This window comes from Geotrypetes seraphini, chromosome 11 (assembly GCF_902459505.1).
Source record: "Geotrypetes seraphini chromosome 11, aGeoSer1.1, whole genome shotgun sequence".
NCBI classification, from domain to species: Eukaryota; Metazoa; Chordata; class Amphibia; order Gymnophiona; family Dermophiidae; genus Geotrypetes; species Geotrypetes seraphini.
The window spans coordinates 133,102,132-133,124,827 of record NC_047094.1 but is presented as its reverse complement, the minus strand read 5'-3'; the positions used below and the strand labels follow the sequence as shown (position 1 = coordinate 133,124,827).

Below are 22,696 nucleotides of genomic sequence, written 5' to 3'. Positions count from 1 at the left end.
CAAACAAATTAAACTATAAAAAAAATAATTTCATTAAACTAACCCTTCCAAAAGCCATGGTAGAGGTTTTTACCGCAGCCCGGAGAGCTAAATGCTCCAACTCTGCTCCGACACTCATAGGAATTCTATAAGTGTCGGAGCATGTGCATTCCGGGTCACGGTAGAAATTTCTATTGCAGCTTAGTAAAAGGGATGGCGGAGTGTTAAATTAATTACCCTATGTGTGATGGGTTTTGTGCTTTATGCAGAAATGCATTGCTAATACCGAGATCAAAAATGGTTGGTTTTTAAAACCTTATTGCTCACACACAAAAAACTTTCTAAGCACTTTTTCAATTTCTTTAAAGTGGTCATTGTAAATAGCTAGGGAGTAAACCAAAATGCCAGTTAGCAATAAAACACAGTTTAAGGCAATTAAAGGCTTCCATTCAAACTGGCACTGCCTCAGGACTGCTTTTTTTTCTGTTTGTTTTAAAGAAAAATACTTTACCAGACAAAGGAGCAGACCCTACTGGCTCTCAAAGCTGTAGGCTTTGCCTTTGGGCAAGGCGTACAGCTGAGCCATAAGAACATAAGAATTGACGCTGCTGGGTCAGACCAGTGGTCCGTCGCGCCCAGCAGTCCGCTCAAAGACCAGTGCCCTAACTGAGTCTAGCCTTACCTGCATACATTCTGGTTCAGCAGGAACTTGTCTAACTTTGTCTTGAATCCCTGGAGGGTGTTTTCCCCTATAACAGCTTCCGGAAGAGCGTTCCAGTTTCCTACCACTCTCTGGGTGAAGAACTTCCTTATGTTTGTACAGAATCTATCCCCTTTTAACTTTAGAGTGCCCTCTCGTTCTCTCTACCTTGGAGAGAATGAACAACCTGTCTTTATCTACTAAGTCTAATCCCTTCATTATCTTGAATGTTTCGATCATGTCTTCTCTCAATCTCCTCTTTTCAAGGGAGAAGAGGCCCAGTTTCTCTAATCTCTCACTGTCCATCATTCTGGATCGATGTTTTGCCCCTGTGTCCAGGTTGAAGCGGATCACTTCTTCACAGGGTCCCTTCTACTTCTAAACCTAGCGCCGGTCCTCGTGGTCCATTTAGAATTAAGTCCAGAATTGCATTTCCTCTCATATTTTCCTTGACAAGTTGTTCCAGGAAGCAATCGCCTACAGCATCCAGAAACTTGGTCTCCCTACTGCAGCCGGAGGTGCCTAGGTTCCAATCTATCCCTGGATAATTGAAGTCACCAATGATAACTGTGTTGCCAGTTACGTTTAATCTTGTCCGTCATTTCTCCATCAATTTCTTCAGACTGCCCTGGGGATCGGTAGTAGATGCCGATCTTCATTTCCGTTCCATTTGTTCCCGGAATTTTGACCCAAAGAGACTCTACCTTATTTTTCATTTCCGGCGTGTTCTCTCCGGTTGATTCAATTCCTTCTTTGATGTATAGGGCAATACCCCCCTAAGGAGGAGCTCCGGTGAATGACATCAGGGTGGGCGGAGCTACCTTTCACCAATGCCCCTTGTTCTCTACTTCCTTCTCTTGCTCCTTCTTTCCCTCTCCTGTTCTCTTCTCTGCTTTTCTCTCCTTCTGCTTTCCTGCCTCCTGCTTGTCACCTCTATTAAAAAATTGGGGAGGGAGGGAACTGGGGGGAGGGACTCAGCTGCTGGAGTGTGGCACCCCCGAAGTCAGACAGACCCCCAAAAGGGTCCCCCAAGCTCTGTCCGGACAGAAAAAGGGACAATAAAAAAAGGGCTACTAATCAGATTCAACAGGCCCTAACTAACAAGAGGAAAGCCTGCACAGGCTTACCACCTCCACCTGATGGAGACTGAGAACAAACTAATTGTAGATGGGACTGCATAGCCTACTTGTACTACTGCCAAAAGTCAATGTGTTCTCAGACTCCACCTGCTGGCAGAGGAGCATTAACCCATCCATCAAGACTTTCAAAATACTGAAAGGAATCGACAAAATAGAGCAGGAAAAAAAGTTATTTACAATGTCCAATGTGTCACGGACAAGAGGACATGGACTGAAGCTGAGGGGGACAAGTCCAGGACAAATATCAGGAAGTTCTGCTTCACACAGCGAGTGGTAGACACCTGGAATGCTCTCCCGGAGGAGGTTATTGTGGAATCCACCGTTCCCTGATTTAAATGCAAACTAGATGCACATCTCCTTAAGAGAGGCATAGAGGGATATGGGTGACTAGAATTACGCCAGGTGTACACCTGGCTGGGCCTTCGCGTGTGCGAATCGCTGGACTTGAAGAACCGATGGTCTGATCCGGAGATGGCAGTTCTTATGTTCGTGCTGGTCTGGAGGGACGATCACGAAACAAAGTTCATCAGTACAAAATCTATATGTGCAAGTTTGAGTATTAAAGGTCAGACTGGAAGAGCAGGAAAACCATAGCTGCCTATCCAATCTGAGACTGTTTAGAATACCAGAGGGTCTTGAGGGCAATGACACTCAGAAATGGGGAGATCTGATTAAGTATGATAAACTTATGCGGATGATGAGAGGCGAGACATTTGACAAAATGCATAAACGGTTATGGTAAATGAAAAAAGGCAGAAAGAATTGAGGATGCGGTGGGTAAAACTAATATTTAACACAGGGAAGTATGTGAAAGTGTTCTGCCTGAAAGGACCTGATGATTTCTGATTTAGACATTAAATTACTCCAGCGGTACAGCAGTATGAACATTTGATTATTCATGTTGGTGCTCCTATTACTACTCAGAAATTTCTAAGAGACTTGTTAGCACTGGGAGGAGGGATATTTGAATTTATTTTCAGTTATTATTTATCTATAAATGTTTTCAATTATTATTTGTATTATTTTGCTATAACTGTTTTGTTACCTGTTTTATTATTTTCCATTAGAAGAGAAAAGATGGAGGAATGGGTTCTTTCCTAGTAAACGACGTAACTAAATTTTTTTGGACATGGGAACTGCACTATGAATGGAACTCAGTGGATATAGATCCAATTTGGAGAATATAATTGGTTTTAGGATTATGATTCTATGTCTCAATAAAAAATTTACAGTACAAATAAAAAAGTATTAGGAAAACCACCACAAGGGCTTCTTCAAAAAGAACTGCAGAAAGCTTCATCATATTGAATCTGCAGGTAAGCTGAGACAGACATTTGCAACACACTCTATACTTAGTGAAGTAAAAGCCGCCTGAACCTTGACAAAAGACAGGTGCTTAAAAATAACTCCGTATCAATTATTGTAATACACCAGTTCATTCACAACCAAATAGAAAAAGGTAAAGAAGAGATAAAACCTGAAGTCAGCAGTGAGAAAGGGAGATGGAGATTCAGACACCTCTGGCTCAATCCATTTCCAGTGGACTACAGTATATAACTGGTTCAAGAGACTAGCTCAGATCACATCTTATTCAGACTGAAATCCCTCAACACCAAGAACCCCTCCTGGGGAAATGGGGAGCAACAGGATAAAAGTGGACACAAACAAGCACTTCCTGTTTCCTTTTCTGAAAAGAGACATAGTTCAACTTAACCAACTAGCACTGACTGAGAAGCCAATTAAGCCTTTGAAGCCCAGGAACCGCAAGGTGTGTCATCACCATCTGCCACAGACAGTCAAATACCTGCATCCATCCACTGGTCAATGATTACCCAAGTTCTGGATTGAACTGTGGGACAGTGTAGAGCAAAATTACCTCTAGTGCGGTTAGTTTAGCATCTATTACTGAGCACATACTCCTATCAACTTGCAGGTCCTCAGCTCTGCCTCACCTTCTCTCCTAGCAAGATCCAATCATGACAGCTACTATCATCTTTCACAGGTGTTCATCAGAGCACATACTATCTTGATACAGCAGGAAGGAGGACAGAAGTGGCAGCACTTTCAGTAATATTCACCAAGGGCCCATTTGCTGCTTTGAATCTCATGGGACTTTGTACAGTTGCACAATTCAAAACAGCAGTCAAAACCCCAGATAGCCTAGAAAGACATGGCCCAATATGCTGCTCCTGCTGGCTCATCCAAGCAATGTGAGGGGAGGACATCAGCAAGGGAGTTGGAACATGCAGTAGGATAGCAGCAAATCTGCAAAGATCGACTAGTTCTGTGGCATTGCAAGAGACTATGGGCTTTAAATCATACCTTCTTTCTCTATGACTACTTTCTTCCCTACCTCGTTTCTCTCAAACAGTTTAAATATCTTCTTTCTAATCCTTTTCTCGGCCCTGACAGAGATTCTACCACTGCTTTCAGCTTCCTCCTCCAGCATTTTGTCTATAATTTCCTCCAGCTAAACACAAAGAAAAAGATATCTGGTTAAAGACAGGTTAATTAGGTAAGGATGCTAGAATGACACCCGTCATTAAAAAAGTGAAAAAAGCTAGAAAAGGAGATTTTTAAAAACTACATCCAAATAACAATTCCTTAAAGAAAACCAAAACCAATGTTTCATTGTTCACATTAAGAAAAAAAAGTAAGACTGTTAGGGTAATTTCCTCATATAGGGAGTCATTTTGAAAAACTGTAGGGAGCTGAAAGCTCATTTTCCAAGGGAATACCATACAGAGAACATGGGTTAGCCAGAGACCATAGGTAGAAATGCACTTGCAGATTTGAAAACTTGCTTTCCCAAAAGTGCTAAGTAAATGTACAGATTTCAAAATGAAATCTCCACACATACTTTCCTTTCCATGCTCTAACCCTAGACCCTATCCTTTTTCGACAGGCCAAAAAAATACATTGTACTTTTGGTTGCACTGAGGTGGAAGGGGCAATTTTCAAATGAGATAATCTCTGTATTGTTAATAATAATAACAGCAGCTCAATATTAAGGGCTCCTTTTACAAAGATGCGTTAGGGCCTTAACGCGCGCTAAAATGCCCCGCGCGCTAGCTGCTACCGCTTCCTCTTGAGCAGGCGGTAATTTTTCGGGTAGCGCACACTAATCTTGTGCGTGCGCTAAAAACGCTAGCGCACCTTTGTAAAAGGAGCCCTTAGAGCCCCAAACCTAGCCAAGAGCATCTAGCAGGCTCTTTGAAGACACAATAAATGAGTTCTTACCTGCTATTACTGAGTTAGTCATGGATTATGGAGCAGATAGAGACTGACAAAAAACAAAAGGAATTGACCCCAAAATATCCACAAAGAAGAAAATCCAGAGAAAACCAAAAAAAAAACCAAAAACTCTGTGGAGTGACGATGTTCCCAAATGGACTTTATTTGAAAGTATCAAAGTTCCAAAGGTCCACTGAAATCATCCACATAAAATAATTTCATCCACATAAAAATAAATCATCCACATAAGAGCCTTAAAGGACCTAGTCTGCTAGGGATACAGGACCCAACACGGTCCGCGTTTCGACAAAAAGTCTTCTTCAGGGGTCCCTGGGAGTCCTATAAAGGTGAGTACGTGGGAAACAATTGTGTGGTGAACCGGAAGTGAGACACTGCTTGGGTCCTGTATCCCTAGGTCCTTTAAGACTCTTATGTGGGTGATTTATTTTTATGTGGATGGAATTATTTTATGTGGATGATTTTAGTGTACCTTTGGAACTTTGATACTTTCAAATAAAGTCCATTTGGGAACATCGTCACTCCACAGAGCAGATAGAGACTGAGGAGGACTGACTGAGAACCCTACAACCACCCTGTGCAGTCCTCAGTCCGTCAGTATTTCTGTATCAAAGTTAGATGCACTAACCTTTGTATTACAGTATTTTTTTTGTTTTAAATTTTTTTTAATTCATTTTCATATATCAACAAGTGTAACATAGAAATTTTAAAAGATCACATAAAACATACACTTGAATTCCTTTCATGTATCACTGTAAATACAATATATTATTCTGTATTTATAAACAATAATACTTAAAATATCTGTATTACCTAATATGTATAATTGTTGTTAAAATTTAAACCCTTCTTTTCCCTCCCCTCCCAATACACATAACAATTATAATAAAAATAATGACAAATATTTTATGAGATAAATTAAATAAAATGAAACCCACCCCCTCCCTTCTTAATAAGATTTTTATTATGGGTAAATGATTTCATTCATTACAGAAATCTGCTAATGGTCCCCAGATCTTCTGAAACTTGCCAAAATAACCTCTCTGTGTTGCTAATGCACGCTTCATTTTATATATATGGCATACGGAATTCCACCAGAAGTTATAGTTTAACCTATCATAATTTTTCCAGTTATATGTAATTTGTTGTACTGTTACCCCAGTCAAAATAAATAAAAGTTTGTTATTGTTCGAAGAAATTTGACTCTTTGCTCTCACTGCTGTGCCGAATAAGATAGTATCATAAGTCAAGGCTACTGGATTTTCCATCATCCTATTTATTTGAGGCCAAATTGAATTCCAGAATAATGATATGAATGGGCAATAGAATAATAGATGATCTAATGTCCCAGCCTCAAGATGACAGTGCCAACATCTATTAGACTTAGAGTAAATATCTCTCTTTCTTGCTCTATTTTTCATTTAAATATTTCACACAAACCAGCTTTAGAGACAAGAAACACATGGGTTCAAACCCACGCTGCTCCTTGTGTCCCATTGCCCCAGGTACATTAGATAGGATTGTGAGCCTGCCAGGATAGACAGGGAAAAATGCTTGAGTACCTGAATAAATTCATGTAAACCATTCTGAGCTTCCCTGAGAGAAGGGTATAGAAAATTGAATAAATAAATAAATTTACATCTTTACCCTCCCAGATGAAATCTCTGCTATGCCTGTTACCCTCCGAACAGAAACATCCCCACTGGTCTTATCTAAGAGAGATCTGAAGGGACTAAGGAAAAGAAAATTAGCAAGTAAGATTCTAATTTCTCCTTCCTTATATCCCTTCAGATTGGGCTAAGAAGTAGTGACTATCATGGGTGGGGGCTCTCCGAAACCTGCTCCAAAGATCACATCCAATATTTCACAAAAACCAAAAGGCAGCACAACAAATCTCCTACACAGGAATAAGACTACCCTTTGCCAACTAGACCAGTGTTCTTCAACCTTTTGATACCTATGGACCGACGGAAATAAAATAATTATTTTGTGTACCCACAGTTAAAGAACACTGAGCTAAGTCGTAGGCCAGACCCCGCCTATCTCCACCCTAGACCCTGCCCCCATAATAGTACTAATTGTAACACTATTTTTTCCATTCATTTTTCATATATACACACAATATTATCTTATTAACACATAATGGTTAACCATAAAATTAAACTACACAAAGCACACTGTACATATACTTCTCAACATTAATTCCTACCAGAACACATATTATATAGACAGCAGAGGTAAAGTCTCAAAATTAACACAATTCAATCACTAAATTAAAAACTAAAACCATTCCCCCTACCTTTGTTGTTTCCCTCCCTCCATGCTGTGCCTTAACTTCTGGTCGTTTTATGCCGCCCCCGATGTTATCTTCGGGCCGGCTCCCTCTTTCTTACAGACGCAGTAAACAAAGACGCGGGAAGTGGCTCCGCGCCTGAACCGGAAGCCTTGCCTCCGACGTTGCGACATCAAGAAAGAAGGCTTCCGGTTCAGGCGCAGGACGCGCGTAGGAGCCGCTGCCCGCGTCTTTGTGCGTCAGTTAGGAAGAGGGAGTCGGCCCGAAAATACCACCACATTGATCGGACCAGCGGCTCAAGAACACTGTCTCGGGCCGATGCACGTGCCGCCCCTGAGGACCGGCACCGGTCAGCGGATTGGCGGTTGAAGAACAGTGAACTAGACCACTTGACCTCTGGTAGAAAGAACCATCAGGTGATCTAATCTAATACAAGATTTCTGAATCGTTCTAATACCATTTTGTTCAAGGTGATTTACATAAAAAAGAAGCCATAATAATTCTATGGGAAAATACAATTCCTTAGATAAAAAGATATCCTTACAATTCTTTAATAAAAGTACTAACTTTACAATCTATCATGGCACCTGTCATCCCTTGAAAATATAAGTGGAGGCGATGGCTCCTTTAATCCTATAGATTCTTTAGAAGCCCCTGCATCCCACTTAGGAGTACCTCCAAACAAAATGAGTAGTTTGTCTGACTGTCTAATTTCTCCAGAGACCAGTACACATCTACTGGAGACTAAGAAATTCTGATTGACTGAGGCCTGCACAAGTTCTCCAAAAGTCAGCTCTTCTCTGTCCTCATCTATTGGTAGGTATGCATAACCCATGACTCTGGAATGGACTGGTCTGGAGGATGCCAAGAAATAATAAATATTAATTTGGTTAGGTGCCTTTGAAAATTATCCTACCCTGAAACATTCCTAAACTTCCTCCTCCTTCCAGGATGTCACTTGTCAAAATACTTGTCAGTATAAAGTCATTTTCTCCCAACAGTAAAGATTAGTGTACGCATTTGTTTGAGTCATTTTTAACTTTTCTATCCACCAACTCAAAAGCAATTTACAATTATCTACATTCTCAATATCAACCAGTCCTTTCCAGACTCTTATATTATACTTGAAGGTATATTTCATTAGTATATCAATTTAAATACATCTTTGTCGTTTACTTTACATTTAGCAGTCTCCCAAATACATACATTTTTCATGTTTCTGAAATAAATTAGTGAACAAACTACTTTTTCCTGGACCTTTTCATGAAAATTTAAATATGCTAAATTAGTGTTCCACTGTATAACAACTATACTGCTCTATTATCCCATTTTTAATTATCATCAATACCAATCATGTCAGTTTACTAGAGCTCTGGGGTTTTTTATGATATCAAAATTAAAACTTTAAAAAAACAGAAATATTGCACAAGTAGTACATTTTGCAATGAAAGCCTAATAGTGTTAATTCTTAGGCAGGCAGTGTACTCATGCAATAATCTCCCACTTGCTGAATGACATGTCCTATTTACCTTGGAGTGGTAGAAAGCCAGAATAGGTCTATTGAGAGGAAAGCAGACAGATCCTGTGGACAGAACAGCCACAGCTGGTTTCATCACATTTAGTGTGGCACCAAACGGATATATGAAAGTGAGAGCCCTGCAGGGAAGATTCAAAACTAAAATTAAAATCATAAGATGTATATATAAAATGACTGCCTATCTACATTATGACTGCCTTTCTACAGTATTTCCAGTGGCATAGACTCCTACACTTCTCCTATAGCAGATTCAGGAATGATGCATGCCCACATTAAGAATAGTGTGTGGTTCTGCATGCTGTACCTTTTGTCAGCTAAGAGCAGAAATAAGCATCAAGAATCTGAAAATCTACAAGTTCTGAGTTACATACAAATCTGACTTAAGAACAGCTATAAAAATGTAACTCATTCTTAACCCGGGGACTGCCTGTATAGGAAGAATAAGCACAAAAGAAGGAAAGTGCTTGTTTGATTTCTCTAATCTAGACCGTATATAGATATAAAGATGCAATTTTATATATTATGATTTTTACTGAATTTGACAAGAATATAATTTACAACGTGGTAATAATGAACAAGAATTGTTTAGTACAAAATTTACATGTAACACAAGCAATGAGAAATTTAAGCTTACAACATGACACAAGAGCAGTATGTGTACAAAATTAAAAAGAAGTTGGAAGGTGAGAATTTTAGCAAAAAATTGTCAAATTTAAACCATTTTCTGTTACATTTACAACTGAAAAGAATACTTGCAATAATGTCTTCATGCTGTATTTTCTATATTATAAAACCGTATTCCACCATAAGAAAACAGAAAGGTTAGAATAAATTTAATGCTGTTGCCATTGTTGCATCAAACGCGATCCTCCGCCTCCAACACGGCCCATCACGGTAAGAGAAGAGAAGGGGTGGAGGAAATGCTGCAACTGCTGCACAGGGACCTGGAGGGGAAGGCAAATACTGCTGCTGCTGCACAGGGAAGTCGGGGGGGGAGGGAGGGAAATGCTGTTGCTCCTCCACAGGGAAGTAGGGTGGAAATGCTGCTGCACAGGGAAATGGAGGCAAAGAATGACAGACAGACAGCAGGAGGGAGAGAGACAGACAGAAAAAGGGAGCCAAGGAGAGAGAGGGTCGAAAAAAGCACCAAAATGGAGCTGCCACAGTCACTTACTGTGCGTTGTTTCCACTGTTATCTTCATCTATTATTCCTGGAACAGCTTTTCCTGCAGCTCGGCTGATCTCTCTAAAATCAGGATAACGACAGACCAAATGTCAAATATCTGCTAATAATAACAAGCTTTTGATGATATTGACAGGAGTTGCCATCCAACAAATAACATATAATTGGAAGGATTGTAAAAGACTGAATTATTGTTTCTGGTGGAATTCAGTTTGTCACGTGTATAAAATGGAAAGAACGTTGGCAGTTCAAAAAAGTTACTATAATAAATTTAAGGATGTGTGGAGACAATTATTAAAGTATTATAATGAATAATTTACACTTTTCCCAATTTTAATACTCATGTGGATTTGGGGTGCGAAGGGGGATTCCTGGTTTTCTACTAATAATATATTTATGAATGACATAAGATATTATTTTCATGTGGTATATTTTAGTTATATATGAATTTGGGAGGGGGGTGGGGGTTAAATCTTCTTGTTGTATGATATTGTAGATTTTCAAGTGATGTACTATAATTGTTTGATATTTACTGTACACAGTGGCGTACCAAGGGGGGGGCGTGGGGGGCGGTCCGCCCCGGGTGCCAAGCCCTGAAGGGGTGCTCCCGGTTCGGTTCCCCCCCCCTGCGCCGGGTGTCGCGTCTGGAAACAGCCTGCAGCAAGATCGCGATGACGTCAAAGGAGGGGTGGGACCGCAGCGGAGGAAATGAAGCGGGGAGGCCGGGGGCTTCGTGGTGGTGGTGGGGCCGAGCGGTCCTTCGAGGTAGTGGGGAGGGCAGCAGGCCTTCAGGATGGGGCGGGCAGAAAGACCTTGTGGAGGGGGGGGAGACAGGCCTTCAGGGGGACAGGCCTTCAAGGGGGACAGACAAGCCTTCAAGGGGGACAGGCAGGCCTTCGGGGGGGGTGACAGGCCGTTGGGGGGGGTGCAGGCCTTCGGGGGGGACAGGCCTTCGGGGGGGACAGGCCTTCAAGGGGGGGACAGGCAGGCAGGCAGGCCTTCAAGGGGGGACAGGCCTTCGGGGGGGCAGGCCTTCAAGGGGGGGCAGGCCTTCGAGGTGGGTGTAGGTCTTTGGGGGGGTGCAGGCCTTCGGGGGGGCAGGCCTTCAAGGGGAACAGGCAGGCAGGCCTTCAAGGGGGGGCAGGCCTTCAGGGGGGCAGGCCTTCGGAGGGGGTGCAGACCATTGGTCTGACCCAGTTAGGCTATTTTTATGTTATGTTCTCATCTGTAGGGGCCTTTGTTTTCACTTCTTATTTTAATGTATTTTTTTTTCTGAGAACTTATCAGTGTTTTTTATAATGGGAACAAAAATGGAAGAGAATTAATGTGTGTGGAATGGGGGGGTAACTAATTTCTTTAGCTAAATAATTCAATCCACCTCAACCAGACATAGGAGAACTCATGCACCATTCACATACCCTCCAACCAAAAACGTCAAAAGAAAAAAAACAGTTCGACGACCTCCTAGCCATTCGAGCTGCAACACTCGACCCCCAACTCTACAACCTATTGACCTCGACCACAAACTACAAAACCTTCAAAAAAGAAATAAAAACCCTTCTATTCAAAAACACATAAAACCGAAATAACACAATCAGAACTGTCCCAAGCATCACCTGCAACTACTCCATATGTACTTCTGATGTCATGACAATTCAGACATAATTTATGTTATGTTATGGTATGTTTGGAATAATGGTTACATATATGAGGTTCAATAAAAGAAAATTTTCACTGCCTGTTTCTATTATGACCATTTATTCAGTTTCATGGTTATTACAAAAAATATTTTTTTACATGGGGGGGTGTCAAAAAATTATGGGCCCCGGGTGCCACATACCCTAGGTACGCCACTGACTGTACACTTGATGCAAGTTATAAAATGAATAAAGAAATGTAAAAAAAAAAAAATAGGATAACGATCAGAAATGCTACAACTCATGGTCAGTTTTTATAAGCATGTATGAGTCTAAGGCACATTAATAATTTTTTTAACCCTTCATTTGGCATTGTTGCTCAGAAGCAACATGTGTTTCTATGGCTCTTATGGGAGATCTGCATCTCCAAAATGCCTGTTACCTTGGCACTGTTGCTCTCGTTCAACATCAAGTTACGTAAAGCAGCCATTTCACCATCTGCCAATTAAAGGGTTAATATGTTATACCCCCATCTTAGGAATTTCTACTACAAATGTGATCTGCAAATTGTTAATTAGGGGGGGAATCATAAATGGGTGTTAAGGGTATTAACGTGTGCTAACTGCTAAAGACGCCCATAGGAATAATGAGTGTCTTTAGTGGTTTCTGTATGCTACTGTGATTGCACATGTTAACACACTTAACGCCGTTTCATGAATTCCCCCTTAATGGCTTCACATAAAATCTATTTGAACAGTTAATGATATGCAAGATCTTATAGCTTAGAATTTCAAGGTGTTTGTATGGCAATTGTTCTTTCCATTTTATAAATATGACATAGCGAATTCCACCAAAATGTATTTAAGCCTATTGTAATTTTTCCAATTAACAAATTATTGTAATGAATAGACATCATTTTCCACTGAAAGTACATTTATACATAGGGGGGAGGGGGATGGTATATAAGTTCTTGTAAGGGTTTTATTAATAGATAAGAATACAATATTTATATGATATTTCCATTTAAATATTTGTGGGAAGGGTGGGTGGAGAGGGAATAAATTTATGTATGTAAAATGATAGCTGAACAAATTTCAAGTGATTGTGCAAAAGTTTCAAAGAATATAATATTGTGTACTTGATGTAAGATGAAAAATTAATAAAGAATTTAGAAAAAAAAAAAGAATTTCAAGGTGTTACTGAAAGGTAAATGATTGTCATTCCTACTTTTTACCATCTGATAAAAAATGAAAGTCAATTGGATATTAAATAGCATAACTTTGCAATCTCTGCTTATACACTTCTCCCTCCTTATTCGCGGTTTTGCTTATTCACAATTTTTCATATGCTGACTCCTCCCTCCAAAATTATTTCATGAGTAAAGTTCAGCGCTTACCAACATTCACTCAGAAAATCGCTGCTTCCTAGCCTGAAAATCGCTGCTTGACTACCACCGAGAAGAGCAGCGGGAGGGAAGCGTGGGCCAGTGACAGCGGGCTCAGGTCTCGCGAGAGGAGCGCCGAGAGCAGCAGGAGGGGAGCACGGGCCACTCAGGGTAAGTGACAGCAGCTTCAGGCTCGGTTCTCCAATCCTCCAATGGTGACGCGGGCTCCCCTGTCCCTCGCGCTGCCTCGTGCGGGAAAGAGCAGACTCAGGTCCCGGCTCCCTGCGTTGGAGCCACGCTCGGAGGAGACGAAGAATCTGGGGAGCTGCTGAACCTCGCTTCTTCATTCATTAGCAGGGACTGGGGTGCCCTCAGTCAAACTTTGCATTGGGGAGTTGGGTGGTGAGGAGGGAGATGGGGAAAAGTTATTCGGGGTTTCAATATTAAAAACACTGGCTGTTACAAAAAAACGTGAATAACAGTTAAAAAGTTATTCGCGGTTTTCCCATATTTCCAGCTATGTTCCGCCTGTATCCACCGCGAATACGGTGGGAGAAGTGTAATGAAAAGAGACACATATTAGGAATTCATTAATAGATAAATGACAGAAGTCCTTAAATACAAGTGGTTTACTGAATAACATAGCACAAACTGCAAACTTATTGTTCCTCTTTGTAAAATATTGCCATTGACTCATGCCTGGTGAATCCCTTATTTTCCACATTAGGCTCCTTCTGCTTGAAGATTCTAGCTAATACATTTTTAGATATTAATAAGCAGCAGTTACCTATTCAAAACGCCATTGGAGACAAGAGCTTCTTTTGGATGAAAATACTTGTAATATACATTTCTCACAACAGCATCTTAAAGGATAAAAAGACATTTTAGACTAGTGCAACAGACCATAAGTTTATAAAACTATAGAGCCAGCCCAGTGACTCTATGAAGTGTCCCTGGCATGATGCCCAAAAAGTAAAAACAGGCATGGGGAAAGAAACATGAACTGCAGAGCAGATTACAGCTCCGAAACCCTACTGGGCAGACTATACACCATAATTGGTCCTTATCTGCCACCATCCACTATGGTACCACTGTTCAATTTTTAGATCAGCTAGGGAAGCTGCAAAAGCCACATTCACAGCCCCTAAGGGAAGAAAGTCATAGTCATCATTAAGAATGACATCTGGTGGTTGAATATGCAACCATGATACAGGATTTTGGAAGGAGACAACCAGATAGTAAATAGTAGTAGTGGGCATCTCGTATTAATCTAGGGAAACTTTTTCAGGTAGTTGCAAATAATAAGATCAGATACTAGGCTATCGACATTGGTTCTGATTGTTATAGTATTAAAAAAAAAAACCACCCTAAAAAAACCAGATCAATATACCAAGGGGCATTAGGTATCTGGCCAATAAGAGGCTACTCTCATTCTGCACCACAGGATGCACCAAGAAGGAGGCCTAAGACTCCAATTGGCCAGCTGCCTAAGGCTCCTCCTATGGGAGGGGCCTTAGGCATCTGAGCAAATCGGAGTCTTAGGCCACTCCCCAGTGCATCCCAGAGTGCACTGGGAAGGGGAAGGCCTGCAGGCTGGAAGGAGTAAACATTCCTCCAGCTGGACTTTCTTTTGGAAAGGTACGGGGGTATTGGGTAAGGGCCGGGGGGGGGGTCTCACCAGTTGGTGGGGGTTGAGAGGTTCTGGGGAGGGGTGGCAGCCGGCAGGATGGAGTGGGCATCCCTCCTGCCCGGCTGCTTCAGGAGGGGTTCAGGGGTAGGAGAAATGGGCATCTCTCCTGCCGGGGTACTTCCAGGGGGGGTTCTGGCAGGAGGAAGTAGGCATCCCTCCTGCCAGATGACTTCGGGAGGGGGGGGAGTTCCTTGCTGCAGTCGCTCAACTGATCATGGCAGGAGGATTCCCTTGCCGTGATCAGCTCAGCATCCACGCCTATTTGAAATATAGACCAGCACTTTGCTGACCTACATTTCAGGCGTTTGTCGCACCCTAGGGAGACTCCTATGGCTGCTTAAGCTTGCCCAAGGTCACTTCCAGGCAAGACCACACCCACGCCTAGCCTTGGGTGAGCTGTGTCCTGCCACGTCTCCCTCAACCTCGACAAACGTCTACAGTGTAGGCAGCCTGCCTCTAGGTTTTGTTTTTTTTAAAACGTGCATCCCAATTGGCTGCTAGACAGCAGTAGAATGTCTACCGCTGCCTACAATTGGGACGCCCGTTTATAGCATCTGCCCCTTAGAGGGTAATTTTATAAGGGATGCATGCCTTATGTGGTAATAAACATGCCCACTTTGAGATACGTTAATCGTTTATGTGCAGGATGTTTTATAGAATAATGACAAGTATTTTTATGGCAGGCATACACAATGATGCAGTTTGAGTAAATCATGGGCAGAATGCACATAGATTCTAAAATATAATTTATGCACAGATATTTATACCTGTCCTAGGGCTGGTGTAAATATCTGTAACGGCCATTTATGCTAGTATTTTATAAACAGAAGTAGGTGCCCTGTTATAAAGTTCCCATTATTGTCATTGCTTCGGTAAGGGTTGAGATTCAATGAGCTGAAAGCTCAAAAAGAAATCAATAGCAACACCCCAGTCCCCCTCCCCCCAAAAAAGAAAATTAAGAATTATAGTTACCATTGTTCACCATGATCCCATATTCTTCTAACAGAAAATTGATATTGGTATCATATCGGGATTCTCCACCTTCTCCTAGCATCACCAGAATATCCCCACCAGTCTCCAGATACTTCTTCAGTACTTCAAACTATATTAAACAAAACTCCAAAGCATCAGAAGCAGGCACTGAATAGAATATGGCTGAAGTACCAATGGGAAGAGAACGTACTTTGAAAAGAACACTTTTAATAATCTGACAAACAAACTTTGGAAAGTAAAATTAGATGTTTCAGAAGTCAGTCAATAGAAAGATCCTTCATCATCCGACAACATAAGCCCACCAGAAACTGGAACTACAAGGAGGTAAACTTAGGAATACCATGAGGAAATACTTTTTCTTGTAAAAGGTCATGGATGCTTGGAATACCTTCCTGGTGGATATAATGGGGATAGAATTCAAAAAGGTGTGGGATAAACACAGATGATCCGCTCTACAACAAGAGGCTACATTTGGCAAATAACTCTTTCACCAAGCATATTCAGAGCTACCTGAAAAAAGTCTTCAAGACTGAAGATGCAACATTCTGGGGCAAAGATGCAGGGGCAATATCCTGGGGCAAAGAAGCACCCCCCCCCCTCTACTCTCTACTATGGCTTGAAATCTTCTTAAGTCTATTCAGTTTTATTTATTCATTTTTAGGTACATTTTGGACCCTCCTAAAGCTGCATGCCATGGATTGTTCTACCTTCATAGCAATATTGATGTAAGGAACAAAACTAAGTTATTTTTTTCTACCAGAATAATTTAAATCACCTATAATCAATATAGGGATGAAAAGTGGTTTATTCACCAATATGTACAAATATCTAAGACAAAGTAGGGTTCAAATTGCACATATGTAATTACTTAAGTGAGTCAGTTAATATTGTATATTTGGATTTACAAAAGGTATTTCACAAAGTACCTCTTGAAAGACTTCTGAGGAACTTATAAAGTCATGGGATAGGAGGTAATGTCCTATTATGGATTAAGAACTGGATAAAGATAGAAAACAAAGAGTAAGGTTAAATGGTCAATATTCTCAATGTGGCTCTCAAGGAGTCTGTGCTGGGACCACTGGGTTTGTTTGTTTGTTTTTTACATATTTATCAATGATCTTTGTTAGGTGCATTCGACTTCTGTTCCAAGTCCTAGCAATATAATGAATGGCAGATCTAAAAAGAAGTTGGTTTTGTGATAGTCCGTTAATGTCCTCCAATGTCATCCCCATAGTTGTTTTCAACATGTTCAGTCATCTGATTACACATTGCCCTCTTTGCCTGATTCCTTCGATCTCCCCAAACATGATGTCCTCCTCCAGTGATCTTTCTCTTCTGACAGTGTGACCAAAATAAGACAGTCAGAACTTCATAATTTGGGCATTGAGTGACATAGCCGGTTTGATCTCTTCTAGAATCGATTTGTTAGTTCTTTAGAAAGTCCACAGCATGCATAAAATCCTTCTCCAGTATCAAAGCTTAAATGGGGCATGCAGCCCCGCTTTAAACCCGCAGGCTCGCACTGAAAGGAAGGCGGCAGAGCCAGGGGAAGCAGAGAGGACATCAGGCAGGCATTCAGGGCAGGCAAGCCCAGGGGTGCAGGACTGCAAGAGCAAGGGCAGGCAGATCAAAGCAGGAAGATCAGGGCTGCAGGAGGCGTCAGGGCTGACAGGGCAGAGAGCAGGGCTTCAATAGAACAGGAGAGTCGGAAGGACGTTTTCGACTGCTCCCCAGCAGTTGCTTCTTCCGTTGATCGGCCAGCCCTGTTCGATGTGAAATTTTGTGTAGTGAATCGCGTCGCTGTCCAATTTGCATGGGTTTCTCCTCATTTGCATGCACGGATTCGAAGCGGATCATAGGAGAGGTAAGTGAATCAGGCCAGAGGGAAATTTGCTCGTTAAAGGGTCACAAATCGATCGGTACATGATTGGTTTGCTTAGTGAATCTAGCCCAAAGTTGTTAAATTGCAAGAGGACCTTGCGAGACTAGGCATCAAAATGACAAATGATGTTTAATGTGAGCAAATGTAAAATAATGCACGTGGGAAAGAGGAACCTGAACTATACCTAGTTGATGCAGGGTTCCACGTTAGGAGTCACTGCCCAGGAAAAGGATCTAGGTGTCATTGTTAAGGATACGTTGAAACCCTCAGCTCAGTGTGGGGTGGCGCCTAAGAAAGCAAATAGAATGCTAGGGACTGATCACCAGAGTGGAGTGGAATGGGTATACGCAAATCGCTTATTTACTCTTTCCAAAATAGTAAGAATAGGGGGATATGCAATGAAGTAGTAGATTAAAACAAACCTGAGAAAATATTTCTTCACTCAATGTGTAATTAAACTCTGGAATTCATTTTACTCTTTAGGATCTTGCCAGGTACTTGTGACCAGGGTTGTCCACTGTTGTAAATAGGATACTGGGCTTGATGGACTTTCAGTATTTCAACCCTTATGTTTTATGTTATAATATTATAGGCATACAATCAAATACATTCTGTGCATCAATTTATTGTGAGCCTGATGCTTTCGATTCATGGACAACTCACAAGTTCTGCAAAAGTACATTATTTCTACTAGGATAATGTATTGCTTTACTGAATTTATTTGTATTCTTGATTTTTTCTGGTATTTCTTACCTCTGCTGCAGTGAACTTTTCTCTGGGCCCTGCTGTAATCCATAACCTCACCCCCACTAGCTTCTCTGCTGTGATTTCATCTTTCAAACTGTGGAGGTTAAAAAAAAAGGGACAGCCACTAGTCTTATATGCAGTTGCTGAGAATATCAGGCAGTTTAGCATTTTATATGTTCTACCTTTTGCCTTCATCTATGGCAAAATACACACAGCTGCTCACTGTATTTATTTATCAGGATTTATTAATCGTCTTTTCATGAAGAGATTCACCCAAAGCAATTTACAATACATTGAATAGTAATCAGGTACTCGTAAGTATTTTCCCTATCCCTATCTCCATGGGACCATGGAGGGCTAAGTGACTTGCCCAAAGTCACAGGGAACAGGCTGGGATTGAACTCACAACCTCTGGGTGCTGAGGCAACAGTCCTAACCACTAGGCCACTCTTAGCCTCTGTATAAAGCAGTGGTCTCAAACTCAAACCCTATGCAGGGCCACATTTGGGATTTGTAGGTACTTGGAGGACCTCAGAAAAGAGTTAATGTCTTATTAAAGAAATTACAATTTTGCATGAAGTAAAACTCTTTATAGTTTATAAATCTTTCCTTTTGGCTAAGTCTTAATAATAATATTGTCATTTATAGCTAAAGAGACATATGATCAAGAAACTGTTTTATTTTACTTTTGTGATTATAATAAACATACCGAGGGCCTCAAAATAGTACCTGGCGGGCCGCATGTGGCCCCAGGGCCGCGTGTTTGAGACCACTGGTATAAAGCATTCTCAAATGAATACAGATCTTCTGGTAACACAATGAAACATGTTACACCATAAATTAAAACGAGACTTAACACCAGCTAAAAGTATTCTTTTAGCAGAAATAACTAGCAACAATTTGTTTTTAATTTTACACATAAGAGACATTGGAGCAAATGTCTTGCTTTTTTTATTTTTTTTAGAGCATGATAGAATTCTCTCTATCTGGGAGCTTGAAATATGACAAGGGTCAAAGATATTGCCAGACAACCACCGCAGGGTATATGTGTCTCCTTCAGAAATGCTGAAAAATGGTTCAAGTTGTTCTTAGAGTTGTGCATTCTTTATTTTTTCCATAGTCACACTATTAGCTGGGGAAGTAGCCACTCTAAAAAAAACAAAAAAGTACGCACCTCTGTATCTTCCAGTTGGTTCGCAACCTTTTCTGTAAAGATTTGTATCCAGTGTTCGTAGTAAAAATCTCTTTCTTGGAAGCATTAAAAATAATGATGTTCCGAAGCTCCTTCTCCATGGCTCCCTTGCAGAAAAATGTTATTAAATGCACAATGTTACTACCACCAAAATTTCCCTTCCATACATATGTCCATGGTGCAGTAAAAAACAAAAAAGCAACCCCATAGAGTTTTTGGCTGTTTCCTCAGCAACTGCTTGGAATTTCAAGGTGAAATTTTACATCTTTATGTGTTGATAGTACCTACATTTTTGTGTCCAGTGCAATGAGATTACCTCTAAATAAGCCGAAGTTACAGACTTTTTAGAGTGACCACCCAGCAATTTTTATGAGTTCAATAACGTCTGTACTGAAAAACTAATATTATTTGGGAAAAAAATTGGGGTTATCAGTTTATTGTTAATATCATAGAGAATGACACGGGGACAAATTTGTCCCATCCATTCTTGCCCCATCCTTCCAAGCTGTCCTCATCTGCACAGAACTGATAGGGATGGGACGGGGATGAAGATAGATCCCGGAGTGAGAGAGACAAATTAGTCCCCATGTCATTCTCTCATCACAGTGACGTAGAATTTTGTTTTGGGAACAATGTTGGAGGCCTATCACAAGCCTCAAACAATCGCCAAACGCAATTAAGCCCTGCAGATGACCTAGGACAACCTGCCATAGGGACTTATCGACAAGGTGTTAAGAACTTCCCAAATGATGGCCTATGTTAAAGCTGAGGGTGGACACTTTGAGCATTCATAGTGAAATTCTGACACATTATTAATTGTACTATATAATTTGAATTAGGTTATTTTACTATTTTAGCTCAAACACTTTAATACACAAAAATCACTAGGTAGAAAAGCTAAAATGTCAGTAGCAGCAACACAACTTAAGATAATTAAAAGTTGTTAGATAACATCGACTCGTATTCAAATACTAACGCATTGATGAATTGCGGATCTAAAAAGAAAGGTTCTCCACCATCATCCCTAAGGTTGTTTTCAAATTGTCCAGCCATTTGATTGCAGGTTGCCCTCTTTGCCCGTTTCCTTCAATCTTCCCAAACTTGATGTCCTTCTCCAATGATCTCTCTCTCTTCTGATGGTGTGACCAAAATAAGACAAGTCATAACTTCACCATTTGGGCTTCGAGTGACATAGCCGGTTTGATCTCTTCCAGAATCAATTTTATTAGTATGATGATTCAATAAATATGTAAAATTTCTGGTTGAAATTCAAAGTGGTTGCTTAAAAAAAACAGCAAAAATACTCTAGGGGGTTACTTTCTTCTGCCTCCTCCTGTATATATACATAGCACCAGGAGATATCACCTATGAAGAACATTTTGTCTCTATTAATACATCTAAACACTGCAGAATATAGAATTTCTCTTTGAATATGTAGGCTACAAGGAAGCACAGATACTTCATATAAAAACATAAAAATTGCCCTTTTGTGAAATAGTTTTGCAAACTGCTGATGTAATGAACATAAAAATGATGCAAAGAGCTATACAAAATGCCATTGTATCTGCTGGTCTTTAGTCAGTTAAGCTAATACAGTAATAAATCTTTAAATATTGCAAACTAATAGAGAATTGTCAATTATCTTTACCGGGTCTTAAAATATTAGCTAATGGGGGACTTAATTAGAATGTTTATAGCTACAGTAAATTAATTGAGAGATCAGAAAAAAAGACATAGAGCTATGGTTTGAACTGTACCATCACTGAATGGGAACATTTTTAAACGCACAAAAGTATTTAACTTTTCATATCAGTTTAAAATGTAGCTTTTTTTTTTTTTCTAACAATTTTCTACAGTAATAGGTGAAGACACCAACTCATGGGAAACTTTTTTAGTATGTATATAGCTTTTAGTATGTATATAGTTTTTTAGTATGTATATAGGTCTGTGAGTTCACGTTCTCTCCGAGATCTCCGAGAATCTCGGAGAGAGCGTGAACTCGCAGGCCTTGAGTATGCGCAGATGCTCAAGGCCCAGCACAGAAGAGGAGGCCGATCTTCGGGCACCAGCACCAACGCACAGGACATGCCTGTGCTGGTGCTGAGGCCAGATGAAAGTAACAAGCGGGTTCGGGTGGGTCTGGGGGACATCAGGTAGCGGCGGGGGATGCCGGATCACGGCGGAGGGGGTGTCAGATCGCGGGGGGGAGGGTGCCAGATTTCAGGGGGGAGGGTGCCGTATCGCGGGGGGGGGGCCTTCATGGGGAGCAATGCTTGTGGGGGGGGGGATAGAGCAGCGCCGCTGGCCTCAGGGGATGGGAAAGTATCAAAGCGAGTTTCCATTATTTTCTATGGGGAAACTCGCTTTGATATACGAGTATTTTGGTTTACAAGCATGCTTCTGGAACAAATTATGCTAGTAAATCAAGGTACCACTGTATAGGAATACAGGATTAACTTTCTTTACAGAAATGAAATGATTTCTAGTGATTTTGGGGTACTTAGACTAAGGAGCGCTAGCCATTTTAGCTTTTCGGCCTTCGCAGCCTAACCCACCTTTTGTAAAATTATTTTCTGTGTGTTTGAGCTCAGTAAAGAAACGGTATTCTCGTGTTTTAGAACAGAGAGGGAGGAAAAATTATTAACCTACAGCGATGAACATTTTCAAATCTATTACCCATAAAATCTACACATTTTCAACTGGCAGAAAAGTTGCTGCAAGTGCATACACTTCATCAGAAGCCTTTACTGGACATGATTCCTCGGGGTGGGGAGCTGCTCATTTAGAGTAAATGGGTTGGGTACCTCCCTACTATGACTACAAATCACTTATATAGTGCTGAAAGGCTGCATTATTGTTCATCCCTTTCCCCAACCTTTTTATTTTTATTGTAATCTGCTGATTCCCTCTTTCCTCATGTTCTCAATTGTATCTTACCTTTTGTTTTATTATTTGGTTTCCTACCCTATTTCATTTTTTACTTTATTTAAAATTTAAATATTTGTGGCATATTAAATAAATTGAACTTGTACATTTTGATATTTATGGACAAAGAGGCAGGGGCGCTGGGCGCTCCCCGCCTCCCTAT

The 22,696-nt window shown here is 40.8% G+C and overlaps 1 protein-coding gene across 2 annotated transcripts in view; it reads right to left on the bottom strand.

Annotated features, from left to right (window-relative positions):
• IFT52 (intraflagellar transport 52) overlaps positions 1-22,696 on the bottom strand; it is a 39,121-nt gene that overhangs the window by 14,765 nt on the left and 1,660 nt on the right. The window contains exons 2-8 of one of the 2 annotated variants that reach the window (XM_033963104.1): positions 19,591-19,715; positions 18,423-18,510; positions 15,767-15,896; positions 13,892-13,967; positions 10,075-10,146; positions 8,893-9,019; positions 4,172-4,288 (exon numbers count right to left, since the gene is read on the bottom strand). In XM_033963104.1, coding sequence (XP_033818995.1) covers positions 4,172-4,288; positions 8,893-9,019; positions 10,075-10,146; positions 13,892-13,967; positions 15,767-15,896; positions 18,423-18,510; positions 19,591-19,715 — 735 coding nt within the window. The remainder of the gene's footprint in view (positions 1-4,171; positions 4,289-8,892; positions 9,020-10,074; positions 10,147-13,891; positions 13,968-15,766; positions 15,897-18,422; positions 18,511-19,590; positions 19,716-22,696) is intronic. The other variant, XM_033963105.1, reaches the window with a different exon arrangement.